Source organism: Prorops nasuta, unplaced genomic scaffold (assembly GCF_024137725.1).
Source record: "Prorops nasuta isolate Cenicafe-Biocafe unplaced genomic scaffold, Cenicafe_Pnas_1.2 PNAS00001, whole genome shotgun sequence".
Taxonomy (NCBI): Eukaryota; Metazoa; Arthropoda; class Insecta; order Hymenoptera; family Bethylidae; genus Prorops; species Prorops nasuta.
In genome coordinates this window covers 18,068,105-18,084,447 of record NW_027116798.1, presented here as the reverse complement: position 1 = coordinate 18,084,447, position 16,343 = coordinate 18,068,105, and the positions used below count along the sequence as shown (strand labels likewise).

The 16,343-nt window shown below is 31.0% G+C and overlaps 3 protein-coding genes across 3 annotated transcripts; 1 reads left to right on the top strand and 2 right to left on the bottom strand.

Moving 5' to 3' along the window:
- Nucleotides 1–4,442: 4,442 nt before the first annotated feature.
- Nucleotides 4,443–6,148, bottom strand: LOC136773724 (uncharacterized). Its single transcript, XM_066727614.1, has 2 exons — nucleotides 5,961–6,148; nucleotides 4,443–5,870 (listed from the first exon to the last, which is right to left on the bottom strand). Exon 2 carries the CDS (start codon nucleotides 5,208–5,210, stop codon nucleotides 4,443–4,445), a length of 768 nt encoding a protein of 255 aa, XP_066583711.1. The 5' UTR covers nucleotides 5,211–5,870; nucleotides 5,961–6,148.
- Nucleotides 6,149–8,286: 2,138 nt separating this feature from the next.
- LOC136773710 (uncharacterized) lies at nucleotides 8,287–12,051 on the bottom strand. Its single transcript, XM_066727589.1, has 12 exons — nucleotides 11,981–12,051; nucleotides 11,879–11,883; nucleotides 11,610–11,795; nucleotides 11,341–11,543; nucleotides 11,149–11,235; nucleotides 10,933–11,013; nucleotides 10,723–10,806; nucleotides 10,373–10,600; nucleotides 10,117–10,247; nucleotides 9,709–9,916; nucleotides 8,720–9,098; nucleotides 8,287–8,405 (listed from the first exon to the last, which is right to left on the bottom strand). Exons 1-12 carry the CDS (start codon nucleotides 12,049–12,051, stop codon nucleotides 8,287–8,289), a joined length of 1,782 nt encoding a protein of 593 aa, XP_066583686.1.
- Nucleotides 12,052–14,633: 2,582 nt separating this feature from the next.
- Nucleotides 14,634–15,769, top strand: LOC136773706 (arylsulfatase J-like). The gene is made up of 5 exons (XM_066727577.1): nucleotides 14,634–14,638; nucleotides 14,746–14,816; nucleotides 14,915–15,181; nucleotides 15,248–15,521; nucleotides 15,598–15,769. Exons 1-5 carry the CDS (start codon nucleotides 14,634–14,636, stop codon nucleotides 15,767–15,769), a joined length of 789 nt encoding a protein of 262 aa, XP_066583674.1.
- The last annotated feature ends 574 nt before the right edge of the window (nucleotides 15,770–16,343 follow it).

Below are 16,343 nucleotides of genomic sequence, written 5' to 3'. Positions count from 1 at the left end.
TCTTTACGCTAACATGTGACTGTTTAGACAATTTCCCCCTATTATAGATGCTCCTTCTTCTTTCTGAAATAACCTGTAAATAAAACAAAATTTTAATATAAACGATGCTAATTAAGAGAAAATTTGCTTGGATTAACTTTGGATACATATTAAACAATATAATTTTCTTTCAATTGTTGCATTGCTACCTAAAGCTCAAGTCATACATAATAGTTCCCAGACTTACTATTTAAATATACATATACAAAAATTAATGACTGTTTTAAATGATGAAAGATCTACTTATTACTAAAACCATCTATCTTCAATAGTTAGGCACTAACAGTTTACGTATGTTAAAATGTTTTATGTGCTTATCTTTACGCAAATATGTGACAGCTTAGTCAATTTTCCACCATTCTAGATGCTCCTTCTTTCTGACATATCCTGTAAATAAGACAAATTTATTATATAAATAATGCTACTTAAGAGAAAATTGGTTTGAATTAAAATTGGATATGTACGTATTATACAATATAATTTTCCTTTTAATTGTTGCTTTGCTACATAAAGCTCATCTCAAACATAATATAATTGAATAATTTTATAATATCCACAAATGGCTCATACTCAACATACAGCTGCTGGATACAAATTATTTCTACTCTTTTTTTCCATTCGGATGCTTGTTGTTGCATTATTTAAGAATATATTGCCTGGCAATCATTTTATAAGAATATAATAACAATACAAGAGGCTATGAACCGAAAATGTGATAATATTTAAATTTCCACTACCTGCAGGTCACAAATTAAATTGAAATAAGTATCTCAATATTATTGTATTAGAGTTTATTGATAAGCACCATGTATCACTATATACCAAACAGAATTCTCCAACATAATCTGAAATTAATACAAAAAAATATATCTGTAAAAACATGAATATGTATTTATATATTTTAATATTTTTGTCTTACAATTTTATAGATCTTACGCAGTGTAAAATACCAGGTCTTTTTAGTCGAAATCTATATTTATCATCCTCCGTAGCATTGTCTAATTGAATGATTTTCTAATATCCATAAATGGCTCATACTCTACATAATCAGCCCGTTACCAAAATTGGCTCAAATGATGTAAAAATGACTGGATTTCTGGTCATAATGACGTCATCTCGACCAATCTTGCTACTGGGGCAGCTCCTGGATACAATTTGATAACTTCTATTTTATTTTCCCATTCCGATACTTGTTGTTGCATTTTTGAAGAATATATTACCTGCCAATCATTTTATAAGAATAACAATAGTTTAAAATATTAATGGTATATGACTGCATATAAGTATATAAAAGTACTTATATAGATTCAATTTTTAAACATACGTACAAACCAAGTTATGGCCAATTTAAATGATGAAAGAATATTTATTTTGTTAATGCAACCTTCTAACCTCATTGAAATGAGTCACAAACAGTTACATTATGTCAAATTATTCTTTCTGTCTACCTTTATATATATATCATTCTCATTGATCTTCGATTATTCCAACTATTTCTTGCATATTTCCAAAACAATCTGCTATTTAGGAAACAATAATAATATTCACTAACATATATAACAGAAAGACTAAGACTGAATTAAATCTAAATATTAATTGCTAAATGTTATTTACTTTCTAATTTCTCCATCGTAATCCATTATATCTGATTTAAATAACCTGAGTAAGCTTGAAGTATATGCTGGTATACAACTGCATATATAAATATATAAGAATATCTAGATTCAATTTTTAAACATACGTACAAATCAAGTTATGGTAAATTTAAATGATGAAAGAAGATATATTTATTAATACAACCTTCTAACCTCATTAAAATTATAAGTCACAAAAGATCAATGTATGTTTAATTCTTGTTTCTGCATACCATTATATATGTAATCTGTTCGATCTGCCATTCGTTCATCTGCTTTCTGCATTTTGCTAACACAATCTGTAATTTTGAAAATACATACTATAATAATAATATTGATAAACACATTTAATATTAAAACTGAGTAAATAAAAATCAGATATTGAAAAATGTTATTTAACTTTTAATTTGTTCTTTAAGATGCATTGAAACTAACCTAAATAATCTGCGTATTAAGGGTTTAGACTATACCACAACTATGTTCCTTGTTTTGGCATCATTTTGTAACTAATTACTTTATTAATTGGAATGTGATGAGCGTTTATAAACGCATGGTTTTCCATTAGTCACTCTATTTTCTGTAACCTATAAAACAAAGAAATCACAAAGTACCATTGCTCAAATATTTAAATATTTGTTCTAACAAACAATACTTATCTAATTGTTTTCTGGATCACTGCCATATAATTGATGCATCCAAATTTTAACTATGAATTCACGTGGAAAACTCACGTGCGAATCATACTAACAAAACGAACACTTCGATGGATACTACATATACGTCGCGCCTGCGTTGCGGCCATATTGGAATCTGTTTCACACCTATAGCACGAACACATTCGGACTATATCGGAAGAGTGGTGGAGAAGGACAGAAGATGTCGTTGATAGGCTTCTATTGTGAAAGAGTGAGACTTCCGAGCGAGACAACAATTTTCGGTCGGAAGAAGAAGAAAAGCTGAAACTAAAATAGCTGATCGTAATTGCTCAATCTTGATATCTCACCATTGAGTGTACCGATTTAGACGTTTGTAGTCTCATTCGAAAGCTTATAATCGATTTATATCATGAAAGTTTCATTAAAATTTTCATTAAATGAACCGATCGGAAAATATATCCATCGGAAGAATCGAGTGGTATAGTTTGGTTCAATCTTCGCGTAAAAGTAAGTAGTGTCGCGCGGCTCGTATTTTTTTAATTACTTGCCGCGTAACACTACCGTGTTACTTGATTTCTTTTTTTATGTTGGTTTTGTTACGTTTAATTAGAGAAATCATAACCTTTTAAAACGCTTGTCCTCTCCTAACCCTGCTCCTCTACCAACCTCTGGAGTTGACTGGTCGGACAAGTAAGGTTTGGATGAGGTGACCTCAAAAGGCTTTGGTTCTAACTTCGAATCTGGCGCCCAATCACCATTTATTCGTTATAAAAAGAAATGAAATAATAAAATTACTCGTCGCTGGGAGAAATATTGATCCCGAGGAGTCACTCATCTAATTCATATTCTTTTTTATATATACAACAGTGTTTTGTCAATCGAATAAAAGAAAGAAAAAAAAATTTTTGGTTATAAGGTTTAAAATTGATTTATCTCAGCAATGATGCTTTTACGGATGTCGTGGTATAGGACTTTTCTACTTAGTTTAGCCCCAAGAATATGTGGTTAAAATTAAAAACATCATTGCTATTACCAGAGATGAAACGGGAGATTGCTCATGCGAGGTCCCGAGGCAATTCCTACCGGTAGGCGGCGCTGGTGTTGGCAAACGCGTCTCAGGTCCATCTAACCCCTAACGCCATCTATCGGAAGAGACCACGAAGCACGAGCGTTAAGCTTAGAATAGGGTAAAACCATGAAGGATAGAGGGGAGGAGGACAATCGGAATACATTTAGAATGGTCACAAAATCGTATGCTTGATGAGCCACTTCACATGAAGTTTGTAGCGGCGCTAATGTCAGTGAGGACAGCAATAACTAAAAGAAGAGACGGAAATTTTAAAAACTATTCAAATCACAACATAATTGTAATGAATAACGAAATAATTATTATCTAATCTTTATCTTTAATATTATGTTAGTAAAATCGTAATAATCAATTTTGTAAATTATTATCGTAAATTCTAAAGTCAAATTTGTTAGCAGTAAAATATTAAAAATTCTTTAAGATAACGAATTATTCAATTATTTATTTATCCTATTGGATTTTTGTTTGTGAAGTACAATCTTTTTATTATATATTAACAGGATTATACTAATTTAAACTTTAATAAAATCTTGATAAATCAGAGTTTAAATATATTTTATTTTTAATTGATTATATTAATTGAAATCCACATCTTTAAATTTTAAGTAAAAGAATATGATGAAAGAATCGAGTAAAAAGAAAAATAATTGTAATGAAAGTAACAGAAGAATAAAAGAATTTAGTATTTTATTAAGTAATGTAAATTAACATAAACATTATTGTTTAGTTAAACTATAGGTTCAACTTTGATTATAAACTCAATAATTTTCTTGTTGTAAATATATTAATGTTCAAATCTTTATTCTTAAAAATACAAATGTTTATTCAACAATTTTTATTAATAAAATAATCCGATAATTCTATCTTATTGGTTAACATTTTTTAAAAGATATATTGTGTAATTACTTAAGATTTTAATGAGATATAATATCTAAAACAGGTACAACAATATTTTCTTAGAGTATCAGTAATAGTTCATGTTCTTTGGCTGATAATCATTGAATCATCATACTATGCATAACAAATTTATAATTTACAATTTTTTCGTAACATTTTTGTTCTTACAATTTTTTCGTTATGTATTGTATTAAAGGACTTAGTTAAAAAATGTCCTCTCATAACAAGGTATAAATGTACAACTTTCATTGTGAGATCTTTTCTATGCTCTTGACATCCAACGGATGGTACGTTTCCAATTTCTTCGAACTTGTCTAAAATTGTATAGAATATGTCTAACTTTATTCCGCAACTTTGAACAACATCTAAGACAGTCTTTTCTAACAATTTAGTCAAGTTGAATAAATTATCACTCGCATAACATAAAGATCCATGACTCATTAAATATACCACTTTATCTCTTTGTTTGCTAACGCTAGAGCGTAAACTATTGGAACATGGTAAACATTTTGACGACCGACAAATTTTTTGAACTATGTATCCTGCTATATAAGCTTGAACTTCATCGCTTGTGGATACATTATTATAATTATGATCAATGGCAGGTGATACTGATGAATTTGGAGTGACTTTATCTACATCGTCATTATTATTATTCGAGTCAGTTAAGTCAAGCCGGCCTTCCAACATTTGATCTAGTTTTTGTAACCACTGATCTTTGGATGGTTTGTCTGTCGTTAATACAGTTTTCTCCATTAAAACTTTTAACAAATCAGAACCATTCACATTACCGCCTTTTGGTGGCTTGACTAACGAATAACAACACAGTAATCTAAATACTTGTGTGAATAATAACGGATCTGGATGGTCGTTACTTCCACATGCATTGCGCATCATGCCGAAAAATCTCTAAATAGAAATAAAAATGGAATATTAAAATTAATCTTATTTTACGCAAATTATACAGGATGAAACAGCACCTAATCTGTTACGAAACATTAACACTCATAGCAGTTTGGAAAGAAATTGCAGATCCCAAACATTCTGCTTAAGACATGGACGGGAGTCTGGTCTTAAAATCTAAATTGCAGATGGCAATCTTCTATGATACAGACACTAATTCTAGATGTTCTTCCAAACTGGAAATTAAATGTTTTAGATCTGCAAGATATTTGTTAAAATATATGCTATTAGGAAACGCTGTAATTAAATATTATTAAAAATCATTTAAGGCGAATATTACAATATTTAAAAGAATATTTTATATGCTATCTTTGATTATATATTATTTATATTACATAAATAGAGGTGCTGAAGTGTGCGTGCGTTGTATTTGCATAGAGATCGTGCACAACACTTCAGCAAATCCTACATTTATATGCAATATGAAATTCAAATATTCCAGAACTGTCTGAATTAAAAAATAAATTTATTTTGGTGTCTTGTAACACTGTAGATCTGCCACGTTCCCTTGCAATAAAAATATATCTATTCATTTCATAAAGTATGAGATAATGATGAATGGTTCCTTTAAAAATTGCAGTTTTCCCTAAAACACTGTTAAGCTTCTTTATTGGTAATTGCGTTCAATTTTTATACTAATTGAAATAGTTAAATTCTATCTGTTAAAATAAATATAACTATTACCTCCAATGCATCCTGATTTAATCGCGCTGTCATTAAATAAATATAATTGCACTCTTCCTGCAACATTTCCAAAATTTCTATTGTTGCACGCAAAGTAATTTTGAAGCCTGTCAATGTACTTTGCGAAATTGGCATGCGTAATTTCTCATGATTTAGATGAGCTTCCCAATCAATTAAATATTTTTCGAACGTTAAAATAGCCTGTAATTAAACATATACAATATTAATTAATGTATAGAAGTGTATGCAGAAACAAGGAATTTTTGCTCCAAAGTTTGTTTTTAAATAAATGCATGAGATATATCGCTGTATTCTATCAATAATAATGGAGTAATAAAAGTTGTTGAAAATTATACATCATTCGTAGCGATAACAAAATGCGTAATAGAAAAAATATATTTCTGCAATATCAGAGAAAAACACGTTTAATCCATGCCGTAATTCATGAATTTGTAAAAGTTTATTTTTCATTGAAAATCATATTAAATAGATCAAAAATGTTTAATATTTCAAACTTGTAATTTCTTTAAAGGCAATACGTAGTTTAAAACGCGGTTATACCTAACTGTAGAGTGTAGAATTCAGTAGTTTAATTGGTATACATAAGTTCCTACAAAGTCATAATTAAATAACACAATAAGTTTTTACACGGTACCTTTAGAAGATTCCGTGAATAAAATTAATTAAAGTCATTGCAGTAACATATTGCAATATTCATGAGATATTTAACCGATTTTTGACATCATTTTATAATATTTGTTTAACACAATTATTAAAAAGTGAACAAATAACCTGCTTATGTACATTGGTGCTATCTATTCGAAGGGCATCTTTAGGGGTTCGTGACATCATTGCGGTGATCAACTTACCAATTCTTTCAATGAATTTTTGCGTTGCAGATGAATCTTTCAACTGCGTACATTTTTCATCATTTTGATAAAATGACATCGCAACACGCACTGTGTCAGAAAATAACTGGAACAAATACATATTTAAACTAAATTAATCTTTTATGATAAATATAATTAATATATTTTAATTTTATATATGTATATTTTTAAATTCGTTATAAAACACAAAATAAGAAATATTAGTAAACCTATTCTAATATTCTCAATAAAAATACAAAGCAAGTTCTGTTTAAATTAATCCTTTTACTTAATTTTATAAAAAGAAGTTTCATAAGCATTTAAAAAAATATAAAATAGCAAATAGAAAACGTTATAGAAAAATTGAAATAGATTTAAAGTTATATAACAAAAATGTTCTTTTGTTTCACGAGAACAAAGTTCTGTATGAAAAGATTTTAAAACAAACCTCAAAAGCTAGCGGGACGTTCATTTTCTGATAACCCTGCGGATTAAGGTGTGATGGAGTCAATTTATACGCTATTCTTAAATTCGCTCGTGGATAATTTTCTAAATTCAAGAGGGAATTCCAATGCTCCAGTTTTATGAGACCGTCGGGTGTCTACAAATTTATGAAATAACATAAAGGTCTGATTATATTAAAATTTCACGTAAAAATACTAACTGAAAATTCTGTTCGTTTTACAATGCCATTTCGAAAACATTTTATGAGGTGTGGAAAATCAGACATAAAACGTAATTTTTTTGACTGATCAAATGGATGTGTACAGGATATATTCTGTTCTGTTATACCAAAAAGCTTCCACATTTTGCGGTTCCATGTTGCACCATCCGTAGTGACTACATCAACATGAAAACCAGAGTTCCCAAGCAGAATAATGCATTCTAAAATCAACTTATGCAAAGTCTCACTGATAACTGAGTTTCTGCTGAGAAAACAACCTAATGCTTGGACCCAAACTCCTCGGAAGGGTTGAAACATAAAAACCAAAGCATGGTCTCCTCGCATGTTTTCTTCTTTCTTCGACATATTTTCACCCAAATAGACAAACCCGTTTAATAGCATTGTATTACGGTTAAACGAAATGGATTCACTCAATTTCATCTCATCTACTAATAGTGTTCCTGTAAATATAATGATTTGTTTAACAAAATAAAAAAGAGCAAATAATTGTTATTTAATCACGAACACATCAGAAATATAAAGGATTAGGTACCATCCAGGATAGCATAAATGATCTGGACACGTTGGAAGTAATTAAAAGGATTCAGGTTTAGCAATGTTTTTATAAATATTCTCATCTATTTTCTAATTTTCATTTTGTGTTTATGATTTTACGCTATCTAAGATATTGTTGAAAAACTTTAGAAAAATGTACAGATAACTCTAAGTAAATAACTTATTTCCCTAATGGATAGTAAAATATTTCAATAGCTTCACTTCCAAAAATAATTTTTTATACTTTAAAATCACCCAGTAAACATGAATATTTTAATGTATAAAGGACCAATATTGACCTAATATTGCCATTGCTGAGCCAGCGATTGTCCTTTATAAATCGGGCACTCGTGCTTGCTGAGTATTTGGCCTTAACATATTTGATAGAAAAGTATTAATAAAAGAATTTTCAAAAAGCGAGAATATAATAATACCGCTAAGAAGAAGGTGTTTCATAATGCAAAAAAATGCAGAAGAGGATTAAATATAGGTTCAATCAATAGTTCGACATTTAGAAGTGAATCCATTATATATATCAATGTACATATCCTTCAATTTTAAAATTTATAAGTCTCTGTAACTTTTTAAATATTCTTTCATAATTTTATAGAACCATAACAGTTTTTCAAATTTATATAAAATAAATAATAAGCTCTCTGAAAATAATTCACCTCTTTTTTCGGATAGTTCCATTTTTAAAGCTTTAAGTTTCAAACATTGAAATATAGCCGGTTGAAAACCATAAGCAGAGCTATCAATGGATCGTAGGTGTTTATTTAGTGTAGAAGGACAAGGAAGAGGTAGGATATTCCTCTTGCGTAAATGATCATAACATCTTTTACTCTTAATGCGTACTAAAAGGCACTCATATACCCATTCTAAGGTGTAGCGTCGCTGTTTGGCATTGGCAGCTTTAGCATTTTTAAAACATGTTTTCACGGCTTCCTGTTGCTCTTCCGGTAAGGCAGCAATTTCACCATCTAACACTTCTTTCTTAATTTTACCGCAATTTTTCAGTGCTTCCGCAATATTTTCTCGCAGTTTTCTTATCTGTAAAAAGCTTATATATTTAGAGTAGAAAACCACTAAAGCCATAAAACAGGTAAAAATTCAAAAGATTTATGGGGCGTTCTACTAAAGATCTGCAACGCTCATAATATATAATACGTGTCACATGAACTATTACATTATTAGCGTTTTGAGCTTTAAGTGGAACGCATCCGTACAAGTTTCCTGTAAAAATAGAAAGCAAGCGGTGAAAAAATTTCATCTTATACACTGCTTACAAATATTAATTCAAACTAGAAGTTATCAAAGGAACCATCTCAGTTGCTACACAACAATTTAAAGCAGTGTTATGTACACTTAAAATAATTATTAGAATTAACACAAGTTTGCAAGGACAATCTAATTGAACCATTCCAATCTCAACTCAGATGATTGTTACTAACAGTCAATGATGTTATTAACCACTATATATTATGTTGTAACCAAAATAATAATTATTCATTGAATTATCTTGAGAGTGATATAAAATGAAAAAAATTACTCTCCCGCATATTCACATACGAATTTCATATTTTTTAAGATTCAAATGAAATCAACAGAGATATTATTTAACGTCTAGTATTCCTGATATGCTTTGAACGGCTATAATTACCTTATTGTCTTTACGCTTATTTTTCTTGCGTAATAAGTTTATTCGTTGTTTAGAATATCTATATTTATTTTGCATATTTAAAACCTTCCGACGATCGGAAATTTGCAGTGTTCGCCTTTGTTGACGACATTTTATGCATCGTATTTGGGTTTCTTGTAAAACATAATGTTCCGTAGAATCTATGAAGCCATGGCAATCTTTATGGCGGCTGCAATAGATTCACTGTTTTATTCTCTATATATTTTTTAAAATTGAGAGTAAAACGAAAGGGAAGATACATTACGAAAAGCTTAAAATTTAATACTTAGCGCTAAATACTAATTTTCAAATGTACTTAAAAAATATACATATATATTATGAAAGCTTTAATGAGGAAATTGTATAATAAATATTAATTTTTTAAAATACCTGTTATGTTTAAAACCTGTTCCTGTACATATTTGTGTTTTTTCGGCTAGCTCCAATATATCCAGAAAATCTTGAGGGGAGCTTATAACTCTGTTCAACCTGCATTTTACTTTTTGATCGCCTGTACGTAACTATACATAATAAAATGACGAAATAATGACTTATTATTGAAATATTTATTATTCATAAACCTAATATTAATTTATTGATTGATAGTGCAAATGAAAATAATTAACTATACTTTTTAGCCACTTACCATTACAAAAAGGTCATTGTAAATCTCTATACAAATTCTGAGCTCTAATGTTACGTAGTGAGATTGTAAAAGTAATAATCCACCTATTACAGAGGTATGTTCTAACCAACTCCATGTTTTTGGCAGAGGTATTGTCTTTAAATATTGCTTCAGAGAGTTAATGGTGAACCCATTTTGTAAGAAGTTTCGAATTGAACTACTTTGTGAAATTGAATTATTTTCCTCCATCTATTAAAAAATTATAAATTCATGCGTATAATCCAATATTGATTATAAATACATAATTATATGGTTATTAGTGTAGCGTATAAATATGCTAAATAATAATATTAATCTTAATTTTTACATACAGCTGAAATATTAAAATCATTAGTGTGGGAGATTAGGCCAACTTCCTTCTCTATACATCCTGCTGTTGAAGCCTCAACTGCTATCTGTAAAATTTTCAATTGACCACAATTGTGAAGATGGAATGAAAAAGGAAATTTTGAATAATTTAATATTCTTCAGCAATATATGCTGAAAATATATAACTATAGAAATATTTCATTTCTACTTACATTTATATTACTGGTAGCATTATGAGAGGTTGAATCATCCTCACTTTCCATATGGATTTCTACTACAGTTTCAGCTTCTTCCTGTAAAGTTTATAATTGACCAATTATAGTAAAAATGGAATAGAATAAGGATAGTATTGATAACTTATTTAATTACAAATATTTATAGGAAATATAAATCTAAAATAGAATTAAATATATCTTATTTCTACTTACATTAACAATAATACTCATACTATGATCATGACAGGTTAAATCATTTTCATTTTCCATACTACTCTCTGATAAAGTCTCATCTCTCACCTGTAAAATATTGAATTAACTAATTTTTTAAAACTCAGTTGAATGCATTAATTTTTAATTTATATTAATGCTACTTTAGGCTAATAATTGATAATTTATATTAACTTTATTCCAAGGTAGGGGGATCGCATTTATCCTCAGTTTACATTTTTCCCTTTGACTTTTATATAGAGACCCATCAGAGAGATTTGTGACATCTTCTTTTATGACATCATTTTTTTGGAAATGGAGCTCACAAATAAAATCAGAAGGGTTCAATTTTTTTCTTGTGCTATCGCCTGATTCCAAATTTGCAACAAAGCTGCACACTTAAATTAAATTAAATATAGCAATTAATATAATGATATTTTTTTGCCTTCAATTAATTAATATACAAAGCCGTTGCTGTACCCAGTATGTTGAAAAGAGAAAATACTTAGTATTAATTAAAGATATATTTAACAATAATACCTTCGGTACACTAAAAATGGCTAACTTGCGTTTCCCTTGCAGAATTCTTCGTTTCACATCATTACTTCTGCCGCTACAGCAATTTGCAATTGCACATATTTTTCCCATTGCTAAAAAGCGAAGTTACTTTTGACAAATATAATATGTATGTATACAATACACCCCTTACGATTATCACGGTTACGTCACTTACGAACTCTGCAAATCATTTGAAAGTGATACGTGAGATGAGAAAAATAATGGTAGTTCTCAACGACATCAGCGCCGCGTAGTGCCTAAATGTTCAATTACATACATCAAGAATATAAGGTCACTTTCTGCTAAAGAATTATAGTTCCGTTGGTCCTCCTTCCCTCTATCCTTCATGGGTAAAACAGATATGCATTGTTGCCAGAAAGCGGACTAAAGAGAGAGCGGAGATATTTTCTCGGACCTCTCTGTCTTTCTCGCTGTTAGCGTCTAGCAGAAGATTCGAGGCAAAATCTTTCCGTTCCGCTTTGCCAAAAATCTACCAATATTCGATGTCATTTACATTTGCAGCCCAATGCCTGTATACATGATTTTTTCAGCATATTTATTTATGAGCATTGACTTATTTAAATCAATAATAAATTAAGGAAATGCGTATTTGATATATAATAATTATTTTAACTATAATTTCATCGTTATATTTCGCTTATTTCCGTAAAATCTGCATTTCTTTAATTTATTATTGATTATTGTAAGTCAATGGCCATTACAAAAAATTTAATCTTAAAAAAAAAAGAAAAGTACCGATGAGGAATCGAACCCGGACCCACGAATCGCCACGCGATTATCTTACCGCCTAGACCACGAGGCTTTTTCAGTGCACCGTAAACAGATTGTCTTCTTAAGGGCTTGAAATCTTCTTTTAAACCATATAAATAAACGAGCAACCGACTGCTTTATTCATTATTATTCTGTCATAATGGTACACAAATTAAGGAATAATTATATTTTGAATAGTTTTCAAAAGCTTTTCCAATAGCCAGGAACGAAGATAAATAATCAACGCTGGCAGTTTCCGTTCTTGGTTATTGGAAAAGCTTTTGAAAACTATTCATTATATAATTATTCTTTAATTTGTGTACCATTATGATAGAATAATAATGAATAAAGCTGTCGGTTGCTCGTTTATTTATATGGTTCAATAGAAGATTTCAAGCCCTTAAGAAGACTATCTGTTTACGGTGCACTGAAGAAGCCTCGTGGTCTAGGCGGTAAGGTAACCGCGTGGCGATTGGTGGGCCCGGGTTCGATTCCTGCTCGGTTCTTTTCTTTTTTTCTTAATGGCCATTGACTTACAATAATCAATAATAAATTAAAGAAATGCAGATTTTACGGAAATAAGCGAAATATAGCGATGAAATTGTAGTTAAAATAATTATTATATATCAAATACGCATTTCCTTAATTGATTATTGATTTAAATAAGTCAATGCTCACAAATAAATATGCTGAAAAAATCAGGTATAAAGGCATTGGGCTGCAAATGTAAATGACATCGAATATTGGTAAATTTTCGACAAAGCGAAGCGGAAAGATTTTGCATCGACTCTTCTACTAGATGCTAACAGCGAGAAGGACAGAGAGGTCCGAGAAAGTATCTCCGCTCTCTCTTTAATCCGAGGATAGCCGAGAGCGAGCGAAGCCGGTCGACACATGTACGGACGCTTATACTTGTGTTCGTGACCATCGAGCAGCGGTAGCAGCGAGGATGGCTCACGCAAACGAGCCTGCATCTGTGGTTGTAAGTGGAGGGGAAAATTCTGCAGACCGACGGTCCGCTTTCTGGCAACAATGCATATCTATTTTACCCTATTCTAAGCTTAACGCTCGTGCTTCGTGGTCTCTTCCGATAGATGGCGTTAGGGGTTAGATGGACCTGAGACGCGTTTGCCATCACCAGCGCCGCCTACCGGTAGGGATTGCCTCGGGACCTCACATGAGCAATCTCCCGTTTCATCTCTGCTATTACACCCTGTATACGAGAAGAGTGGAGGGTGCAAAACCTAGAGTAGGAGGAGACAAACCTCTTGGAACACACGTTCCATGAGGATTTCAACTTCTTCGGTATGCGTTGGATGCAGAAAGGGTGTTAGGGGTCACCAAACCTTCAGCATTAGAACTCTGAAGTGAGGAAGGGTGGCCCCCTAACCGTATCGCAGAATGTAATTGCAAACTTTTTAGCATATAACTTTAAAGTGAGGATCAACAAAATATTTTTTTCACAAATTAAATTTTAAATTTTATATTGCAGTTTTTTTGCTATTAGAGATGTCGAAGGTGACATAACAGTTATTATTTATAATTTTTAAAACCAAATATTTTTTGTCTAAAATAAAACTTAAATACATTTAAAATTCTTTCTTCATAAATATAAACACATATTTGTTACTGCTACCTTCCTCACTCATCCTGTTTGCTGACCCATCGTGGGGAAGGGATCCTTAGTTGAATTAGCATGTTTTCACAAGAGAAAGGAGTGACGGTCAGAGCGGAGGAAGAAGGATAGACAGATAGAGCCGCTTGATGAGGTATTAGCGGGGATATCTAAACAAGGCCGAACTCTATTCCAAAGCCGAACTTAGCCGTGGTAAGCGCGAAATGCTATGCTTAGCCGGACTTGGTCGCGACGCGCCTATCTGGAGCGCTATTCCCCTAATATAAATCGCATAAGATTCAATGGTGTGAGAGATTAACTTAGTATAAAAATAATGCCGCTAGTGGGGTATCGCATTTTCTTAATTCATCGTAACCCGCTAATGGTGACGCTCGGCGTTGAAATACAGTCATTTGAAATCAGTGGTGGTATCTCTATAGACCGTAAAATCATCTGAAAAACTGTACACGTTGCAAAAGCTAGTAAAAAATTTACTGTGACGTTAGAGGAGTGGGTGAACCTACATGCTGACTGAGCAAGGGGCATGATGTCAGAGGAGTGGAAGGCTTTTTCGCTTGAGACGGTTACCCTCGCTCTCCGCACTCCCCTCGCCATGGCCTCAGAATCTACATAGTTACTCCACTTACACACTTTAGAAAAAGTATAGCTATAAAAAAGAATGTTGACCTGTATAATAGTAACACGCTACAAATAATCGAAAACACCAGTAAATTTAGAAGTTTTAGAAGTAGTAAAAATTATTGTTATTTCAATTCCACAGAAATAAGTTCAATATGTATAATATTAATTTTTTTATATTTTAAGGTGGTGTCCGAGCTGTTGGATTGATTTGGTATTTAAAGTTAGTTCGTCCAGGACGTATAAATAAACAGCTAATACATATATCTGATTGGTTACCTACACTTGTATCCGTGGCTGGAGGAAATGTTTCCAGTTTAACAATTGATGGAATAGATTTGTGGAGTAAATTCAAAAAAGATATTGACTCTCGTCGAAAAATTATTTTGCATAATATTGATGACTTCGATAATATATCATCGTTAATGTTTGGAGAATGGAAACTCGTAAAAGGTAAGTCTTGCAGAAATTTTGTAGATATAAGTCCTAAACAAAGTTCAATATTTCAAAATATTATAGGTTCTACTTACAATGGGAAATGGGATAATTGGTACGGGCCATCTGGAATAAATCTGGCGTATAATGTAAGTGAAATTATTAACTGTTTAGCAGGCCAAGCCCTTATGTCAGTAGGTTTGAAACTTACGCCGGAGAGTATAAAAACGCTTCGACGAAACGCAACACTAATGTGTTCTTTGAAAAATAACACTCTGCCATATTGCAAACCAAATATCGATAGTTGCCTATTCAACGTTAACAGGGATCCTTGTGAAACTAATAATTTGAGTAATTTGTAAGTAGTAATATATAGAAGTCTCTTAAGTTCAACAAGGTTCTAAACAATATTCAATCGTTTCCTTGTTTTAAAGATACCCAAATATTATGAAACATTTGGAAGATGAACTGCAGAAATGGAATGCTTCAGCTGTTAAACCTGGTAATCTCCCATGGGATAATAAAGCTAGCCCAGATATATATGACCATACTTGGACCAATTTTGGGGATTATAATGACTGGGTTCAAAATTTTACCGAATCTTAAGATAATGGCATATAGGGGAGATTCACATAATATGGTCTCTATGAGGAAAATTCGATTCTAGTGGCGTTAATATTATTTTTAACATATCAAAAATGTTTTGTAAGAAAGACCATATATTATTATATATTTCTACGTGGTCGCTAAATTTAAATAATTGAAATTGCTATATAATAATCTATTTAAAGTAAACATTATAAAATGATATTCTTACTCCTAGGATAGAGTTGAAATGAGTCTATGCTAAATAATTTTAGTTATAATCTTATAATTATAAATACGATAGACAGAAACTAAAATATTTTCAATAAAATGTAAAAAAGCATATCTAAGTGTTAACATTTTTTTAAAGAATAAGCAGGTGTTATTCAAGCATAATAATTCTTACAGAATTAAACAACTTAAAGACATCTTTTAGGCGTCTTTTAGTCAAATGATTAACTAAAATATGTCTATAAGACAACTTTTAGTCAAGTGTGCTGCATGGGAACTTAAACCGTGGAAAGAGTTGAAAAAGTACAATCGCGATCTAATTTTCATCATAAATTACATTTATGTGCTGTTTATCGTATACAGG